Source organism: Simochromis diagramma, unplaced genomic scaffold (assembly GCF_900408965.1).
Source record: "Simochromis diagramma unplaced genomic scaffold, fSimDia1.1 OVJJ01000602.1, whole genome shotgun sequence".
NCBI lineage: Eukaryota > Metazoa > Chordata > Actinopteri > Cichliformes > Cichlidae > Simochromis > Simochromis diagramma.
Genome location: NW_024387040.1, coordinates 3225241 through 3240200, shown reverse-complemented (window position 1 = coordinate 3240200; position 14960 = coordinate 3225241). Strand labels below are relative to the sequence as shown.

The following is a 14960-nucleotide window of genomic DNA, read 5'->3' as shown; positions in this document are numbered from 1 at the left end:
GCCGTACCACAGGCAGAAATATTGCCGTTAAGTGCCTTCGTAACTTGATTTTTTCATTAAATGGGGTATTTGTAAGTTGGGGTTCCACTGTACTAAAGTTCCCCAAACAGTCTACAAAGGTTTTTTTTTCTGTCCACCAAAGTAAATATGATTCAAGAGATTTTTGTAACTTCACTTGTCCAAAAAGCAAATAAAAAGATCAAACAAAAGATATACTGAACGACAGTCAGCATTACCAGAGTTAGCAGAGCTACTGTAGCTTGGTTTATAGATTTGAATTAGGAGGGATAAAAAAGTGAATTCACTTGACTGGAATCTGCAATCTACTGACATCTAATGGTGAGATTTTACAAGCTCTAATTTTAATGATACTTAAACAATAGGCCAGGCACGGCATTGCTTTTGCCTGAGCCTGTTCAGCCAGCAACACAGCTGTGTAATATGTGAATAAAATCAAAACCTGTTCCAATCAAATTTCCCTTTTTTTAAGTTTTGACCTTTTTTTATTGTACTTCTAATTTCTGAAAAATTACTCTAAAGCTTCTTCTAATGCTCCAGAGTCTATTTGGACATGACAACCATTAACTGAAGTATGAAATTATGCATTCCAAGGTTCACGTCAGAGTGCATGGAGTCAGGAGTAAATTGCAGTAGATTTTGTCATTGTCTGTGGCAAATAAATTCAACTTACCTCCAAAACTGACAAATACATTCATAATTAACACACTTCCCATTGTGTGAAGACTGCAGCAAGACATCTGCAGATCTAAAAAAAAACAACAACAACAACAACAAAAAAACAACTATTAAAAACTAATTTACCTGCTCATTTGATGTCCCTCTTACATGGTAATTCACTCACTTGCTGAAACTCACACACAGACACACAGACACACACAGCAGATGTTTTGCAAATATTTTTTTTTTATTTGAGATTCTTGTGTTTAGACCTTTAAAAAACATAATTCCACTCTTAAAGTGATTTAAAGAATATGAGATTTTAATATTCATTTAGATTTTTTCTGACTCTAAATTTTCTTTGGTCATTACTCAGTTTTTTTTTTCTAATGTACATTTTGAAGATATTCAGTTACTTTCCAACTTTGAAACTTCGTCTTCTGTGTGAACTTCAGCTTTCAACAGTTCTGCACTTTGGCTTATAGGTGAAAGATTTGGTGTATGTCAGTTAAATTTAACAAGCTTCCCAAATATTTCAGCACCTTAAAAAACAAACAAATATTCATGTATCAGCATTCACACTGCATTTTCTCCAGGAAATGCATTCTCTAGTTGTAACGGTAATTTTTTTTTCTTAAAGATTTTTTTTGGAACTTTTTATTTTATTTTGTTGAAGACGTTTTCGCTTTAGACGATGATGAAGAGCGAGTGACGTTTCATTGCTGCGCTGTCGCTTTAACGGTGAGTGACGGCAATATTGTGCGCCGGTGAAGCACAAATCCGGTGACTGACTTTAACCAGTCCTGTTGCCCAGTGTTTTGGGTTAGTTTAGTGCTGTGAATTCATGTATGCTAAGTCCGTTTTGTTTACTTAAACCACACAGTAGGCTGGTTAGTGTAGTTTTGCGATATTGGGAAGGGGCTCGCTCAAATCAAATCATGGCTTATATTCAGGTTTTGAAGGTCCTGCACCGAAATCTGCAGCACAGAGCACCACAGGTCAGCGTGCTTATCCATACGCACAGGAGAGTGTCAACATTATCAAGACTGGCCTTCCACAGTGGACTAGAGGCTAATTCGCCTGTGCTAAGCTGCTTAATACAAACACACAGACGGCGGGGTATTTGTCTCGACTTTACAGCCAGAAATAAAAGCAGCCCCGAGGACCGAGACAGGTCAGTCTCCAAGTACCAGAGTGGGAGTCCAAAGCCTTCAGCTGCACAAAAAGGTATGCGAGGCGAGGAAATAAAAAGGATTTAAGTCGTGCTCATATATGTACTCAGATATTAGGAGCGTAGTTTCATGATAGCCTGCTATTTTCAAAGCAAACCATTAGGGTTTGTCCGTAGGCACTGTGGAGAAAATGTACTATATTTAACCAAGCAATGATTTATTCCACTGCAGCAGCAGTTTTGGGACAAAAATATACACAATTATTGTATTTATAATCTCAATCAATCGCTCTGATTATCACCAGCAGCAGAGGAAATATCTTAAAATGACCCAGGAGTTTATTTACTGAATAACTAAACAAACACTTGCCTTTATTAGTGAGATTCTAACTTTGCTAATATAAATGAAAACTATGCACAGCTGTTGCATAATAACCCTCCACACTGAATGCCTTCCAGTGAAAGAAGCTGGCAGGGACTTCACCTACCTGATCGTGGTACTCATCGGGCTTGGAGTGACAGGTGAATACAGCGGAATTTAAAAAGCTGCAGTCGTAACCCAGGCAATTCATCATCCTGTTTGAAATGACGTCTGTGTGTGTTGTCAGGTGGGCTGCTGTATGTGGTGTTCCAAGAGCTGTTTGCATCCGCGAGTCCAAATAAAGTGTATGGGAGAGCCTTTGATAAAGTCAAGTCACACCCAGAGGTATGAACGATATTAGTGACTGTCAAACATGAGGCCAGGCTAAAAATGTTACAGTTCAGTATTTAAGGTCCTCTTGATGATCTTATGAGGTCATATAAAAAGTTTCTTGTTTATTGAAAATGTAGGTAATTGGTGCATTTGGTGAGCCAATCAAATGTTACGGGGAGACCACCCGTCGAGGAAGGAGGCAGCAAGTCAGGTTGGTGTTTTGTTAATTAGTCAAACAAGTTCAGCAACAAAGCCCGCTTTTAGTTAAGGTAGCCTTAACATGTATAATGGCAGTCTTTGTCTCTTCTCCTCAGTCATATCGAGTACCTGAAGGATGGAATGAAGCATATGAGACTTAAGTTTTACATTGAGGGCTCAGAGCCGGGAGTGAAGGGGACAGTGCATACAGAGTCTAAAGAGGTTGGTATTCTGCCACTCAAAAGCCATCTTATGAAATACATACATGCACAAGCACTGATTGACACTTCTGCGGTGAATGTTTTGTGTCTTTTCACTAGCACCTACTCAACTCGACTCTGCTCTATTCAGTTTCGGTCATTTTTAATCATATTTGAGTACCACCTCGATGTAGGTGGGATCGTTGTAGCAAGGCGACCTGGAAGTCCCCTGGCGTTATTTGTATGTGACACAAACACAATGCAAAAATGGAGGTGTGAACCAGCACTGCACTCCTCTGTCGTCACTAACTAGGGAGAGCATAATTAGCCAGCCACCCTTCCATTGCCCCCGAGCCCGCTGAACCGCCCCTCTACACACCTCTGACACAGGAGGGCATCAAGCCAATTGTTTACCTGCTACCAAACTGATGCTAAAACTCTGCATCTCATCATTGGACCAAGCTGTTGGTTTGTGTTCTTATGAAGGAGTTGCTCTCATGACTCACCCAGTGATGTCACCCTCTGCTCAATCAGTGGCTTGTGGTCTATTGATGTCATATTTTCAGCTTGACTCAGCTCGCTTGGAAATCCAGACTAATAGGTACTCAAAAAGTACCTAGTAACAAGTACTACCATCTAATAGAAAATTGAGTAATTTTCAAATTGAGATAAGCCGAGTAGGTGCTAGTGGAAAAGATGCTTTTGTGGGGCCTACAATGTAGCCTACCTATCGTAGGCTCGTTGTTTCCAGCATTTATGCTTGTGCGGGTGTATTACGGGTAAGTTTATGTTGATGTTGTAATTATTATTCCCTATATTGAGGCAGTGATTGTTGTTCTCTCACAGTTAAATTGAAAAAACGTGGCAAAAAAGTATTCCCAAAAATGCACAGAAGAAATCGGCTGTACTGGACAGACCAATCACAGTGGTTGCGGGCTGTGACGTGTAGTTAGATTCAGGTGCATGTCAGGTTACGTCATAGAGTTTCAGAGGATTTTGCAGTTACAAAACGGCTTCAATGGGTAGATTTCACACTGAAGTGTAAATCCCCAGTAAGTGGCACTGTGTGTATTCCTAAAGCTTTACCTAGTTTCATATGTGATGGCCGTCACATCGCTGATGTTTTTATATGTGTTTAATCAACCAGTTTTTTTGTTGTTGATTTTACAGAATCCTGAAACTGGAAAATATGAGTTTCGTTATATATTTGTGGACATGGATGTCTACCCAAGACGGACTATAATTGTGGAAGATAACAGATAAGGACCTTAGATGTGTGATTCAGCGTTATGGAAGCATGAGGAGTGTGTGTTAGATGTGTTGCTGGACAAAAAAGCTGGAGAATTCACCTTCACATACTGTCAGAGGCTGTTAAACAATTACAGCTTTGGTGTAGCATTTGGTGTAGAGCCTTGCAAAGCAGAGATCAAAGGATCACATGGCCCCGTGCTACTAATTTATAAATGTTTGTTTTTTTTACTAGATTGTGATCTTGATTTTGAAATAATATCTTAAATTTGAATAAAATAAAACACTTGGGAACAAACATACAACTGAAGCTGTGTGTGTGTGTGTGTGTGTGTGTGTGTGTGTGTGTGTGTGTGTGTGTGTGTGTGTGTGTGTGTGTGTGTGTGTGTGTGTGTGTGTGTGTTTTGGACCCTCCCAGGGAAGGAAGTATGTAATAAGTTCCGTTTGTCGTTAGCAGTCAGTTTTCAAGATATCATTTTCAAATCTTGTTCGATGGTAGATACCAATAGCAGCTTAAGCTGTTTTCATTTTAGTTCACATCAAATGTGAACTTCAGTAAAAACTTTATATTACCCACTATATTTTGGCTTCAAACTTCTCAACAATAGATTAGACCTTCATTGGGGGACCTTCATTGTAAGCCCTCCAAGGTCAAAGTTAATCTTTGGGCGGGGGGGGGGGGGTGTAATTCAAGGAACTATATTGAGTAATACTTCATATGAAAGCGCATGGACAGAGCTCTACAACACACTTATTAACTTTTTCAGTACAATGCCCTACAGCGTTACAATGACCCCATAAATTTTTACAAACTCACACACTGTATAACTATATCTTAAAATCTCAGGTTTCTATAGCTTGTACAGCCAAAGATAATAAAAATACACCATTTTAGTATGTAATGCTTCAAGGTTAAAGGTCACACATCAGGGTGCTGTAATAAAACCAGGCTGACGTCAGTGTGTATTAAAAGCCGGCTAAAGTTAGCAAGTTTAATAAAACCAGGCTGATGTGAGCTTGTAATAAAACATCATAAAACAACCATGTTTTAGCGTAGCCTTTGTCCTTCTAGGGGAGTTGCACTCTCTCGAGTGCTCTTGTTTATTGTAGAGATAATTTTCATTGGAGCTACAATTCTTCCTTCATTTGTAAGTTGTTTTTGGGGTGTAAGGTCCAATGACAATTTAACACATCTTTTACAGGTTAAGCTCTTTTTTATATACATAAAATACAGGTCTAGAAAATATTATGGATGCTTTCCTGTCAAGTTTAGTTTATTTGTTGTGTACAGAATTAAATTTTTAGAAATGAAGTATGAAACAGTCACCACTAGATGGAGGTAACGCATTGAGCTATGTACTGCATGACATGCCCTTTTTTACATTTTTGCAGGTATTTTCCATATAGAATGTGGAAACCGTAATAATAAACCAATATTAAAACTTGTCTCAACTTAATGTCTCATTTTAAGCAATGGCTAGCAAGATTGCTTTGAATTTTGTCTGTTTTCCCTCTATTATTTTTAACTTCAAAACAGTGCTAATGTCACAGGCCTGGATTAAACAGGATAAAAAGCAAAAGCAGGGAATAATTAGAGACAAACCAGAACATTAAATGTTCCCTTAGGCTTTCAGAGGCGGTCATATATCCATAAAGCTTTTTATCACCCTATAATTTGGAACTGAGCCCATCTATTGAGCAAAAACAGAAAATATTGATATTTCACAGAGTTACAGCAAGAGGCGTTTCGTAAATCCAGTTTATCCAAAGTATATATGCATTTTTCTATCAAGGGAACAAAGTTTGATTAACAGCTTCGATCTTCTTACGTCCGAGATACTGTTGCTGGAGGTCAGTACGAATAAAAACCTCTATAAATCTCGCGTTTAATGGGTTTATGCTTCCAAATATTTGCACTGATCTCATTCTTGTGTAATACTGTATCCCATGTGTACCCAATCGTCCCTAGGACTCGTGCTACGTTCCATGACCCTCGGAAATAGTGGAATTTGTGATGGACCCCCAGTAAATCGTTGTAGCAGTTATCTTGGAAATGTCGCTTTTTATTACTGTTTCTGCGTCAGTGCTGCTGCTGCTGCTGAGATATGAGTCTCGTAGCTTTATATTACACGTCTGTAAATCATCTAAAAACAGACAGATTTAGGTGTTTCTTTTTTATGAAGGGGTTAAAAGTTGTTGGGTTTTTAATAATTAAAAAATTATAAACCATGAACGTACCCAAGATAACGTTTCTGGTTCGCATACCGAACACGAATTAGCTTGATGCTACTCGACTCTAAATAAGTGCTGTTTCAAACAGACAACACTTGAACGGGGAAATTTACGCGATTAATTATAATAACTGCGTCCAATAATTTGTTCCCAAGAGGGGGCAGTTTACGGGAAGCATGAAGACAGGAACCCTGTGAACATTTGAACACCGCCCACTGTGAAAGCGAAGGCATCGCTGAACACAGGGGCGTGCTCAGTCAGTCAGAGCTAGCTAAAACTCTGTAGGACTAGTTTAGTTGTTTCTCCAGGGTTAAGCCAGCGTGTAGCTGTTGTAGTAACTAGCTTATGAACTTGTATATAAGAGCAGGAAGGTATGCTCACCAAGCAGCCCAGTCTCCGTCGTTGTTTTGCTTGCGGTGTGGGTAAATAGTGTAGGGCTGCTGCTGTTCCTGTGGTTGTTGTTGTTGTGGCCTGCTAGCTCTAAACTAGCCGTAGCCTCATCTGACTCACGGAGCTCCACTCTCATCACATCCCCGAAGACGCTTGGGGGAATGGCACACCTCGTCAGCTAATCAAGAAGACCGACTTGTCGCTACAGAGTAAGTTTCGTTCTTGTGTCTGCTTTTACTAGACCAGGAAGCTATACTAACTGAGAAACCGCCGTGTTGAACTCACCATCTTTTTTTAAGTTGCATAAAAGTGCTTAACCCGAGCTCTGTGTGGATAGCGGCTTGAGGGTTACACATTCCATTTGAAATCTTCAATGATTAGTTAAGACAGTGCGATGGATTTTTTTTTTTTATTTTTTTTTGGTTGAATAGTCTTGGTGAAAAATGAGTTAAAAATTGCTTTAAGTGGAAGTTTTTCCTTTTTCTTTGGGCAGGAATCTGCAATCTTCTTCCTCAGCTATGAGACTCTCTGCTTAATAATTAACATCTCACAATAATGGAGCTATACTGGTACATGTGAGTATATTGTATGTATTTTTCGTTAATTAAATACGGAGCTTAGGACTGATCCTTGAATCTGATCAATCTTCCTTCTCATTCTTTTGTGTCCTTTACAGAGTTGTCATTATATTCATCGTCATAAAGATATTTTTCTATGTGTGCTGGTACCGGTCGAGACAGAGGCAACTGGCAGCATACCTGAGCAACCCACGCAATGCTCAGATAGTCATTGTTGGAGGAAGGGCCTACCTCCATCAGATGTGTGAGAGACAGAGCGTAAGTGCAGAACCCCCAACACACATGAACTTGCACCTCACAGCGCAAAAATCCGGCTGTGAACTTCTGAAGTGGTTTCACACCTTTGAGGAAGTGACTTTATACACAAAAGTTCAAGGGTGTTCACAGTGAAGAGGACCTCCTCATGCTGGCTGAGAGACTGGAGCTGAGTGAGAAAGAGACAGTCAAATAAGGTCGCGGTTGTGTTACTTTCTTTTTTCTTTTTTTTGGAGGGGAGTTATTTGCTTTCTCGAGAAGGCATGCGGTTTCCAGTCGAGTCACTTTTACTTCGATAGGCAGCATTTCACTTTTAGTGTCATACTGAGCAAGTTTGTGGTCGTCCATTAATAGGAACACATTCTGGTTTGAATGTATGTGGGGGTTTTCGTTGATCTGGAGCTTTTTCCCCCCCACCGTCTCTGTGTGAACTGTTGTGCAAAACCCATTAAAGCGAAACGCAAACACAGGGAGTAATTTAAATGATTGTCTTGAAAAACTTTTTTTAAGATCCTACCATTTCCAAACTATTCATGAGATATATTGGGAGGAGGTAGTCTCAAATGTTTAATTTGCTTGAGATTGTGATTAGTTTACATGGTTTATTCAGGCTGTTTATCCAGCCAGCAGAATGGCTTTCATAGTTTGCTTTGAAACCTCTCATGTCTTGCCGAAACACGTGCTTTTCATGCTCATTTTAAAATTAGCTATTAAAGGCAGCCTTCTGTTTTATGATCCCCTTGAAATGCGTGTTGGATTTGCCTGTGTTTCTGTTGATGTTCTCAGGGATACATCTAGAATAATAATGCCTTTCCTCAACTTCGGCGTGTAGCAACTGTTTTCTGTGGGTTACGCCACAGGTTTAGGCATCGTGTTTGTACCTTCCCCAGGGCCGTTCAGCTTTACTGCCTCTCTAAAACACCTGGAAGCAATCTCCATGATTCAGAGCTTCCCCAAAATGAGAATTATTAACAACGGTTTCTAACTCCAGACCGCTACATTCACTCCTTGTTAGGTGTTGTAAATGCTGCATGAACGGGAACGTTAGAAACAGGTTTTGTAATAGATTATTAATTTAAATGGAAATGTACATACAGAAATTCATCTTCACCAGATTTTGAATTATTTTTCGGTGTTGTCCGTCCATGTAGCAAGCACACAGAGGGATATTTTTAGTATTGTTTGAAGGATTTGTGCAACAGGAAGTGACCCATTTATAAAATAAATAATTTAGCAAATGATGCAGGGGAGACTGAGCAATGCCGAGGCCTTTGCCCTTGGGTTTCCCAAGACCAATTATGATATTATGTGTGCTATCTGAACTGAAGGAACATGCAGTCCAACACAAGATTGCCGGCTGGCTATACCTCCTTGAACTCATTTTGCTTATTCATTCCTCTCTAATCTTCCATTTGTTTCACAGTTTCTGCATTCCCCCGTTTCCTCTCCCACACTTTCCCTTTTTCTCCCCTTCCTTTTTTCCCCCTGTTCCTCTCTTTCTTCCTTTCTCTCTTCTTTGTTCCCTCTGCTGTCTCGGATATATAATGTTCCCTGTTTAGATTTTAATGGAATGTGCAGCAGGGAGACCCCTGTGGTCATCCATAACCCGGTACCCTGAAAGTTTTCTGAAGAAATGCCAAGACGACTCAGCTTCATGATGCAGCACTACTTGTTAAACCTCTTGGACAGCTGTAGAGACTCACTCAGAGACTAATATGGCAAAAAAGGACAAAAAAACCCAACCTTTTGATAGATAAGGGCCATGGAGAGAAATCCAAATGATTTGATAAGCTATGAACTGGTTTCAGTCCTCTGTTTTTTTAGGCCTACATAAACAGTTGCTATTATGTAAGTGGTACCCAATACCTGGGCCATGGACTGGTACTGGATGAAAGCATTTAATTAGATTTGGAAAATATAGATCACAATAATTGTGCAAGTTTAGTTTAATGTAGCTTATTAGTGTGGTAATTATCTTGAACTATTCTGTCGGTGCTTCACTTTCATCATCATTTCCTATCACGCCCACAACAACAGGATGATTAAACTAATAAGCTCATTAGTCTGTCATCACCGACTTACAGCGTGTACACCTGGATCACCAACATGGGCAACAGGTTCAAGAGAGCTTGAAAGCATCATTCAAAGGTGCTGATCTGTCACTTAATAAAACAGACTTCTTTGTCATATGTGGGCTGTATCACAAATCTGCAAAAAGCATTTTAAAACAGACATATTTTAACATCTCAACTATTTTCCCGTCTTCTCTCGTTTCTCCTCTCTTTCGAGGAAATGATTTTATGTGTATTAAAAGCGTTCCAGCCTAGTGTAATGTAAGCAACAACTGCTGTTATGTTTATACAATGAACTGGCAGATGTCCTCGCTTCTTCTTTTGTGTAAATACAGGCTTAAAAAACGGTTTATCGGGTTTGGGGGGAAAACGTTCCATGGTGGTGATCTGTGTTTGAAGTCAAACATTAATGATTTGATTCTTTGAAAATGCTGCCCGGCTGTTTGTGTTCTGCCCTTTGTTCATTGGTGGTTTTTTGACTTGTGAGCTGTGGACTGTGGCAAAAAGAAAAAAAAAAGTTTAAAAGAGCTGATGCATGAGTGTAATATTATGATAACCAGCAGCAGCGTCATCTCCGGAGATGTGTACAGTAAAGTTAATGCGGCTCGTTTCCTAATAGTGTTAGCGGTGTTATGATGTTGGCTTTAGCTAATAGATTTCTGTCTCTAACGGCTAAGTGTGTATGTGCGTATTTCATTGTGCTTCTGCTTTTTGTGTGTGCATGTGTGTAATTAACTCTGTTTCCTTCCTCCTGTAGCAAACATCAGTCTGGCCTAGTTGGTATGGTGTCCAGGATGACCTTTCACTAGAGGAGCCCTCCACAGCCCTGCCACCAGCAGCATCCTTCTCCCAGCTCGACATGCCACCACCATACGAGGCAGTATCTGGAGGTAACAAAGCTGAATAAGTCACACACATCTTTTGCCTCCTTGTTCTGTTGTTAGCCTGCAAGCGAGCCCCATTCAAAATGTTTCCCCCTTCTCGTACTTCAACATCCTGGGGGGTAGAGCGCTCGACCGTTATCCACTAACAAGTTGGTTCACAGCACCCAGTAAAGAAAAACAAGATATTTGATTGGCACGAGGGCTTAACTGGAGTCCCCTATTCCACCTGCGGTGCTGCTTTGAGCAGTTTAGTGTCAAATTACACAGCTTGATGGTTTCACTACAACATAAGGGTGGTTGTGTCATATGTACTTGAGATGAATTGTGCGTTAATTACATTCCCTGACCCACCCACCCCCACCCCCCACCCCCCTCAGTAACTGCATTTACATCGATTTCATTCACAGAAACGGTGGGAAAGTCCACCACGTTTCCTGACTGAATGCTCTGTGTGGTCGCTGTGATTACATAGTTTCATTTACTGCGATGCAGAGCGCTTGTTGCTGACAGTTTTATAGTGGAAGTGGCTTTTTTCAGATATAAGTAACTGAAAAAGAGAAGACAACTGCCGGATGATGTTTTTTGCTCCGAGCAGCGTTTGCCAGCTTTAGAAAGTCTCGGGACACACATCAGCTTTGGCATTGCTTCAGAGCCTGTGCACATAACGGCTGTAGTTTCATCCAGTTCCCTTTAGTGCTCCATAGTACTTATATCTCTAAAAAGAGCTGTCCTAATTAAAATGAGTTCACATGCTGGTTTGCAGTCAGAGGTTTGTTTATCAGAGTAACTCCATCAAAATGAAACCATCTGTTTCAGTTGTATCCAAGTGCATTGCTTCTGTGTGTGAGTTAACTCGTTTTTGATGACTGTTTTAAACTGCGCCAGAAAAAGCAACACTAAAGAGGTGAGAAGAAAGACCCTAGTTCCTTTTCCTAACAGAGGCTCAAATACTGGACATGTGACTGGCACTTTGAGAGCTGATGACTCTTTCCCAGTTATTTTGTTTTTTAATTCCATTACCCCACTTTTGTTTTTCAATTTTAAATAATATTGCTACTCTTAATCACTCTTCTCTCAACTAGAAAAGGGATTTTCTCCCTTTTCTAGTTGGGTTTAAATGTACTTTAAACAGTCATGTCAGTGCTTTCAGTTTTTCCTGTTTTGCATAATTAGCTGTAAATATGTGTTTTCGTAGGAGGGCACAAGCTAGCCACTCCAGCTTTTAAATCTTTGTATCAAGTTTCAGAGCGTCCTCTTTCGCAAATGGCATCTCATTTGATCTGAAGTGGTAGTTGAGTCTGACAAGCAGGATGTGGTTACAAAGGCTGGAAATGGTGACATTTCAGCAGCAGTGTAATTACACAATGTGACTGGTTCCATTTCGCCCTCATATCAGATCTTTTTTTCCTATCGGAGACACCGGGGAGGGGACGTTTGGGTTGCTGTAATACAGCAGTTTTAATAGTGCCACTGCATGAAGGTATAATAAGCACTGAATTCGGCGTTACAGCCACACAGCACTGTGTAACTCCTGTTTCCTGCGTCTGCTGCGGCACAATTTAACATTCGCTGTTATTGAATATTTGAAAGTTTTGTGACCGTATGAAGCATGAGTAAAAATTCATCATCTCAAAAAGCTCAATCGAGAAGCTGTGAGAAGTACCGAAACCTTTTTTTTTTTTTCCTCTCCCATAAAGGGAGTGGCAGGAAGGATTAAGATTATAATCTTTTTTATGATTTTTTTTAAACAGCTGACTAAAGTCAAAGTCCTGCCCACAAAAAAAAAAAAAAACACACCTTGCAGCTTCCTGACATTATAACAGCTCATTCTATGATGAGCGTGAGCCCCATGTTTAGAGGTGATTTATGTTTTCTCCTGTCGGATGTTATGGTTGAACAGTTTGTTTGTAGTTTATTTTGGTGCATAGTTCTATTATATTTAAGGTAAGGGAAACATTTATCCGGTGGATATCCCTAAACTGAGCAGCTCAGTCCGGGACAAGTGTGTATGATTTCCTGTTTCCTTAAGCTGTCTTCTCTGTTCCTTCCAGAGGATGACCTGAAGCCCCCTCCCTACAGCGAGTGTGCCCAAGGCGACGTGCCCGACGCCCCGCAGCCCTCCCATAACACTCTTCTTATTTCTGAGGGAGGAGACTCCACTAGCGTAAATGAAGCCCCGCCCCCCTACACAGCATCTCCCCCTACACAAGTCAGCCAACAGGACGGCGCTGTAAGTCACAGCGGGTCCACTTAATCAATCCCTGATGCCAGTTTGCCTTTTCCATGCACTGCCTTCCTACGTTCAACCTCAGTGATTGTTGCCAGCCTAACTCTCACAGGAGAGCAAATGTTTATTTGGATGTTTGTGCGTGTATATGAGTGTGTGTGTGCATATGTTTGTTGTTTTGTTTTTTTTTACTTTGTGTTGTTTAAAAAAAAAAAAAAAAAAGTGGTCATCTGATGAGTTTGGCAATAACAGATGACTTCAGTGAGCCTGTGTGCCTCAGTCAGGACTGCCTTCCAGCTAGGATGAAAATAATCCCCTTGACCTCTAAGTTTCAAGGGTATCAGTGGAGCCACAGATGAGCGAGAGAGACTTTTAAAGTGTGCTCTGTTTTATAAAGGGTTTCTCTGAGGCCACCTTCTTTCACAGAACTAAAATAGTTGATCAGTCTCAAAATCAAACAGATGCTTTAGTTTTTGTTCCAGATGCTATGAAGCGTAATATGTGGGGCACGGCTTCATATTTGTGTCCGTCTGTAGACGCTGTTCTGAAACACAGTAAGCGAGTAACAGCCTTCCATACAAATTCACAGTGTAGACAATCTAATTATATTTCAGAGGAACTTTGCTATGTATAGCACATGTGCATAATAAATACTTTCAACTCCAAACTGTGTTTACTCAGTGCTTCATTATGAGTGCACTTGAGTGCTATTTGATAACAAATGCACCAATTGTCTTAGATAATTACCCCATCATCCCGTGTGTTTTTTTTATTGTGGTGATTATACCGGGACGTTAGACAGTTCAAGTGACTATTACCCTGAGAATGGGATTGAGCGAGGGCGAACAGAAAAGGGGAACAAGTGGATGAAATAAATGTACGCTGGCAGTAGAAAAGATACGGAGCGAGTGGTCGTAATCGGTGTAGCTGCTGGGTTCTTTCTGCTGCTCATCATTATTATCTCCTATACACCAGATTGCAAATAGTGTAAACATGAATTCTTCTTCTGTTAAAAGTTGGAAAATTGGACAATCGCTTTTGTTCAATGGGTTGAGAGAAATGCAAATGTGTCTTATGTAGATGCAAATCCAGCTGGAGGATGATCAAAATCATTGTAGTGAATTGTAATTCTCATTTAAATATGTCTTCAAATGAAAACGTGTAACAACCCTAGAAAAACACTCACAGGGCTACGAGCAAAGGCTCAAAACATTTTTGGATGTGAAGGCTGCTTTTTGTGGTTTTTAGAAGTCACCAAAACTGAGCTGTCACTTTTTTCTTTTCTTTTTTTTCTTTGTGAAAAGAAAACTAACCAAAAAAAAGTTGTTTTTTTTAACAGTTCTGTTTCTGATCATCTTTACCTCTGCCACAGGGTGGTAGAGTTCAGCTGTTTTACATATATATGTTTTCTTCTGTTGCAATTTTTCAAATACTATTTCTTTGGAAATTTTGTTTTTGTTCTTTGCTCTTTTTTTCTGTCACTGCATTTCAGTTAATCCAGAAATAACACTGTACTCCCAAATAATCCATTTTACGTGTTTGTTTAATCAGTCTGTGTGTAGTTTCTGAACATTAAGGGGGCGGGGCGTGAGAAATCTAGAAAAACTGAATGAATTTTAAATGTTTTCTGGACTTTTGGGTAAACGGGGTCTGTTCGGAGAATCACATGTGATGTACTTTAATGGTAATTCTTTGTATTGTGATGACAAATCGTCCGACGCTGATGCGTTTTTACCAAATTTACCTGTGTTGGTTTTACAATCTGGAGGATGTAACGGAGAAGCCCCAAGGTGCAAATCTGAATGTGGGCTTGAAATGGCATCTTTTGTATGGCGGCAGCATGATGACGATTGACGGCCTGAGTGTTACGAGGCTTCTGTCCGTACTGTGTCCTGTTTGTTCACTTCACGTTCATTCCCATTGTGGGCAACATATCAGATGTCCCCACTTAGTAGCTTTGCAAGTCGAGGGGAATTAATTATTTTTTCTGCTTTGGGAGAAATGCATCTTCTGTATTAAATTGTTGTTATACAAAATATTGTCAGTTTCATTTTCTCGTGTTTGAGGTCACCCCTGGGCTGCACAGCAGAAGAGCAGCACTCACTGGTTCGAAAATACAACACAATCTCTTTC

The 14960-nt window shown here is 40.1% G+C and overlaps 1 protein-coding gene across 2 annotated transcripts; it reads left to right on the top strand.

Moving 5' to 3' along the window:
- The first annotated feature begins 1426 nt into the window (after positions 1–1426).
- timm21 (translocase of inner mitochondrial membrane 21) lies at positions 1427–14863 on the top strand. 2 transcript variants are annotated; one of them, XM_040044044.1, is made up of 10 exons: positions 1431–1905; positions 2309–2371; positions 2458–2555; positions 2681–2754; positions 2858–2963; positions 4112–7020; positions 7305–7386; positions 7488–7647; positions 10474–10606; positions 12652–14863. In XM_040044044.1, exons 1-6 carry the CDS (start codon positions 1527–1529, stop codon positions 4202–4204), a joined length of 813 nt encoding a protein of 270 aa, XP_039899978.1. In that variant the 5' UTR covers positions 1431–1526; the 3' UTR covers positions 4205–7020; positions 7305–7386; positions 7488–7647; positions 10474–10606; positions 12652–14863. The 2 variants fall into 2 exon arrangements, with proteins under 2 accessions (XP_039899980.1, XP_039899978.1); XM_040044046.1 differs by lacking the exons at positions 4112–7020; positions 7305–7386; positions 7488–7647; positions 10474–10606; positions 12652–14863 and having other exon boundaries at positions 1427–1905; positions 2838–2954.
- The last annotated feature ends 97 nt before the right edge of the window (positions 14864–14960 follow it).

Bases quoted from the DNA above. Each gene is read 5' to 3' on its own strand.
- timm21 (XM_040044044.1), top strand. From the start codon at position 1,527: ATGCTAAGTCCGTTTTGTTTACTTAAACCACACAGTAGGCTGGTTAGT. The intron at 2,556-2,680 runs GTATGAACGATA...TTGAAAATGTAG, and splicing joins AAGTCAAGTCACACCCAGAG to GTAATTGGTGCATTTGGTGA. The intron at 2,964-4,111 runs GTTGGTATTCTG...TTGATTTTACAG, and splicing joins TGCATACAGAGTCTAAAGAG to AATCCTGAAACTGGAAAATA.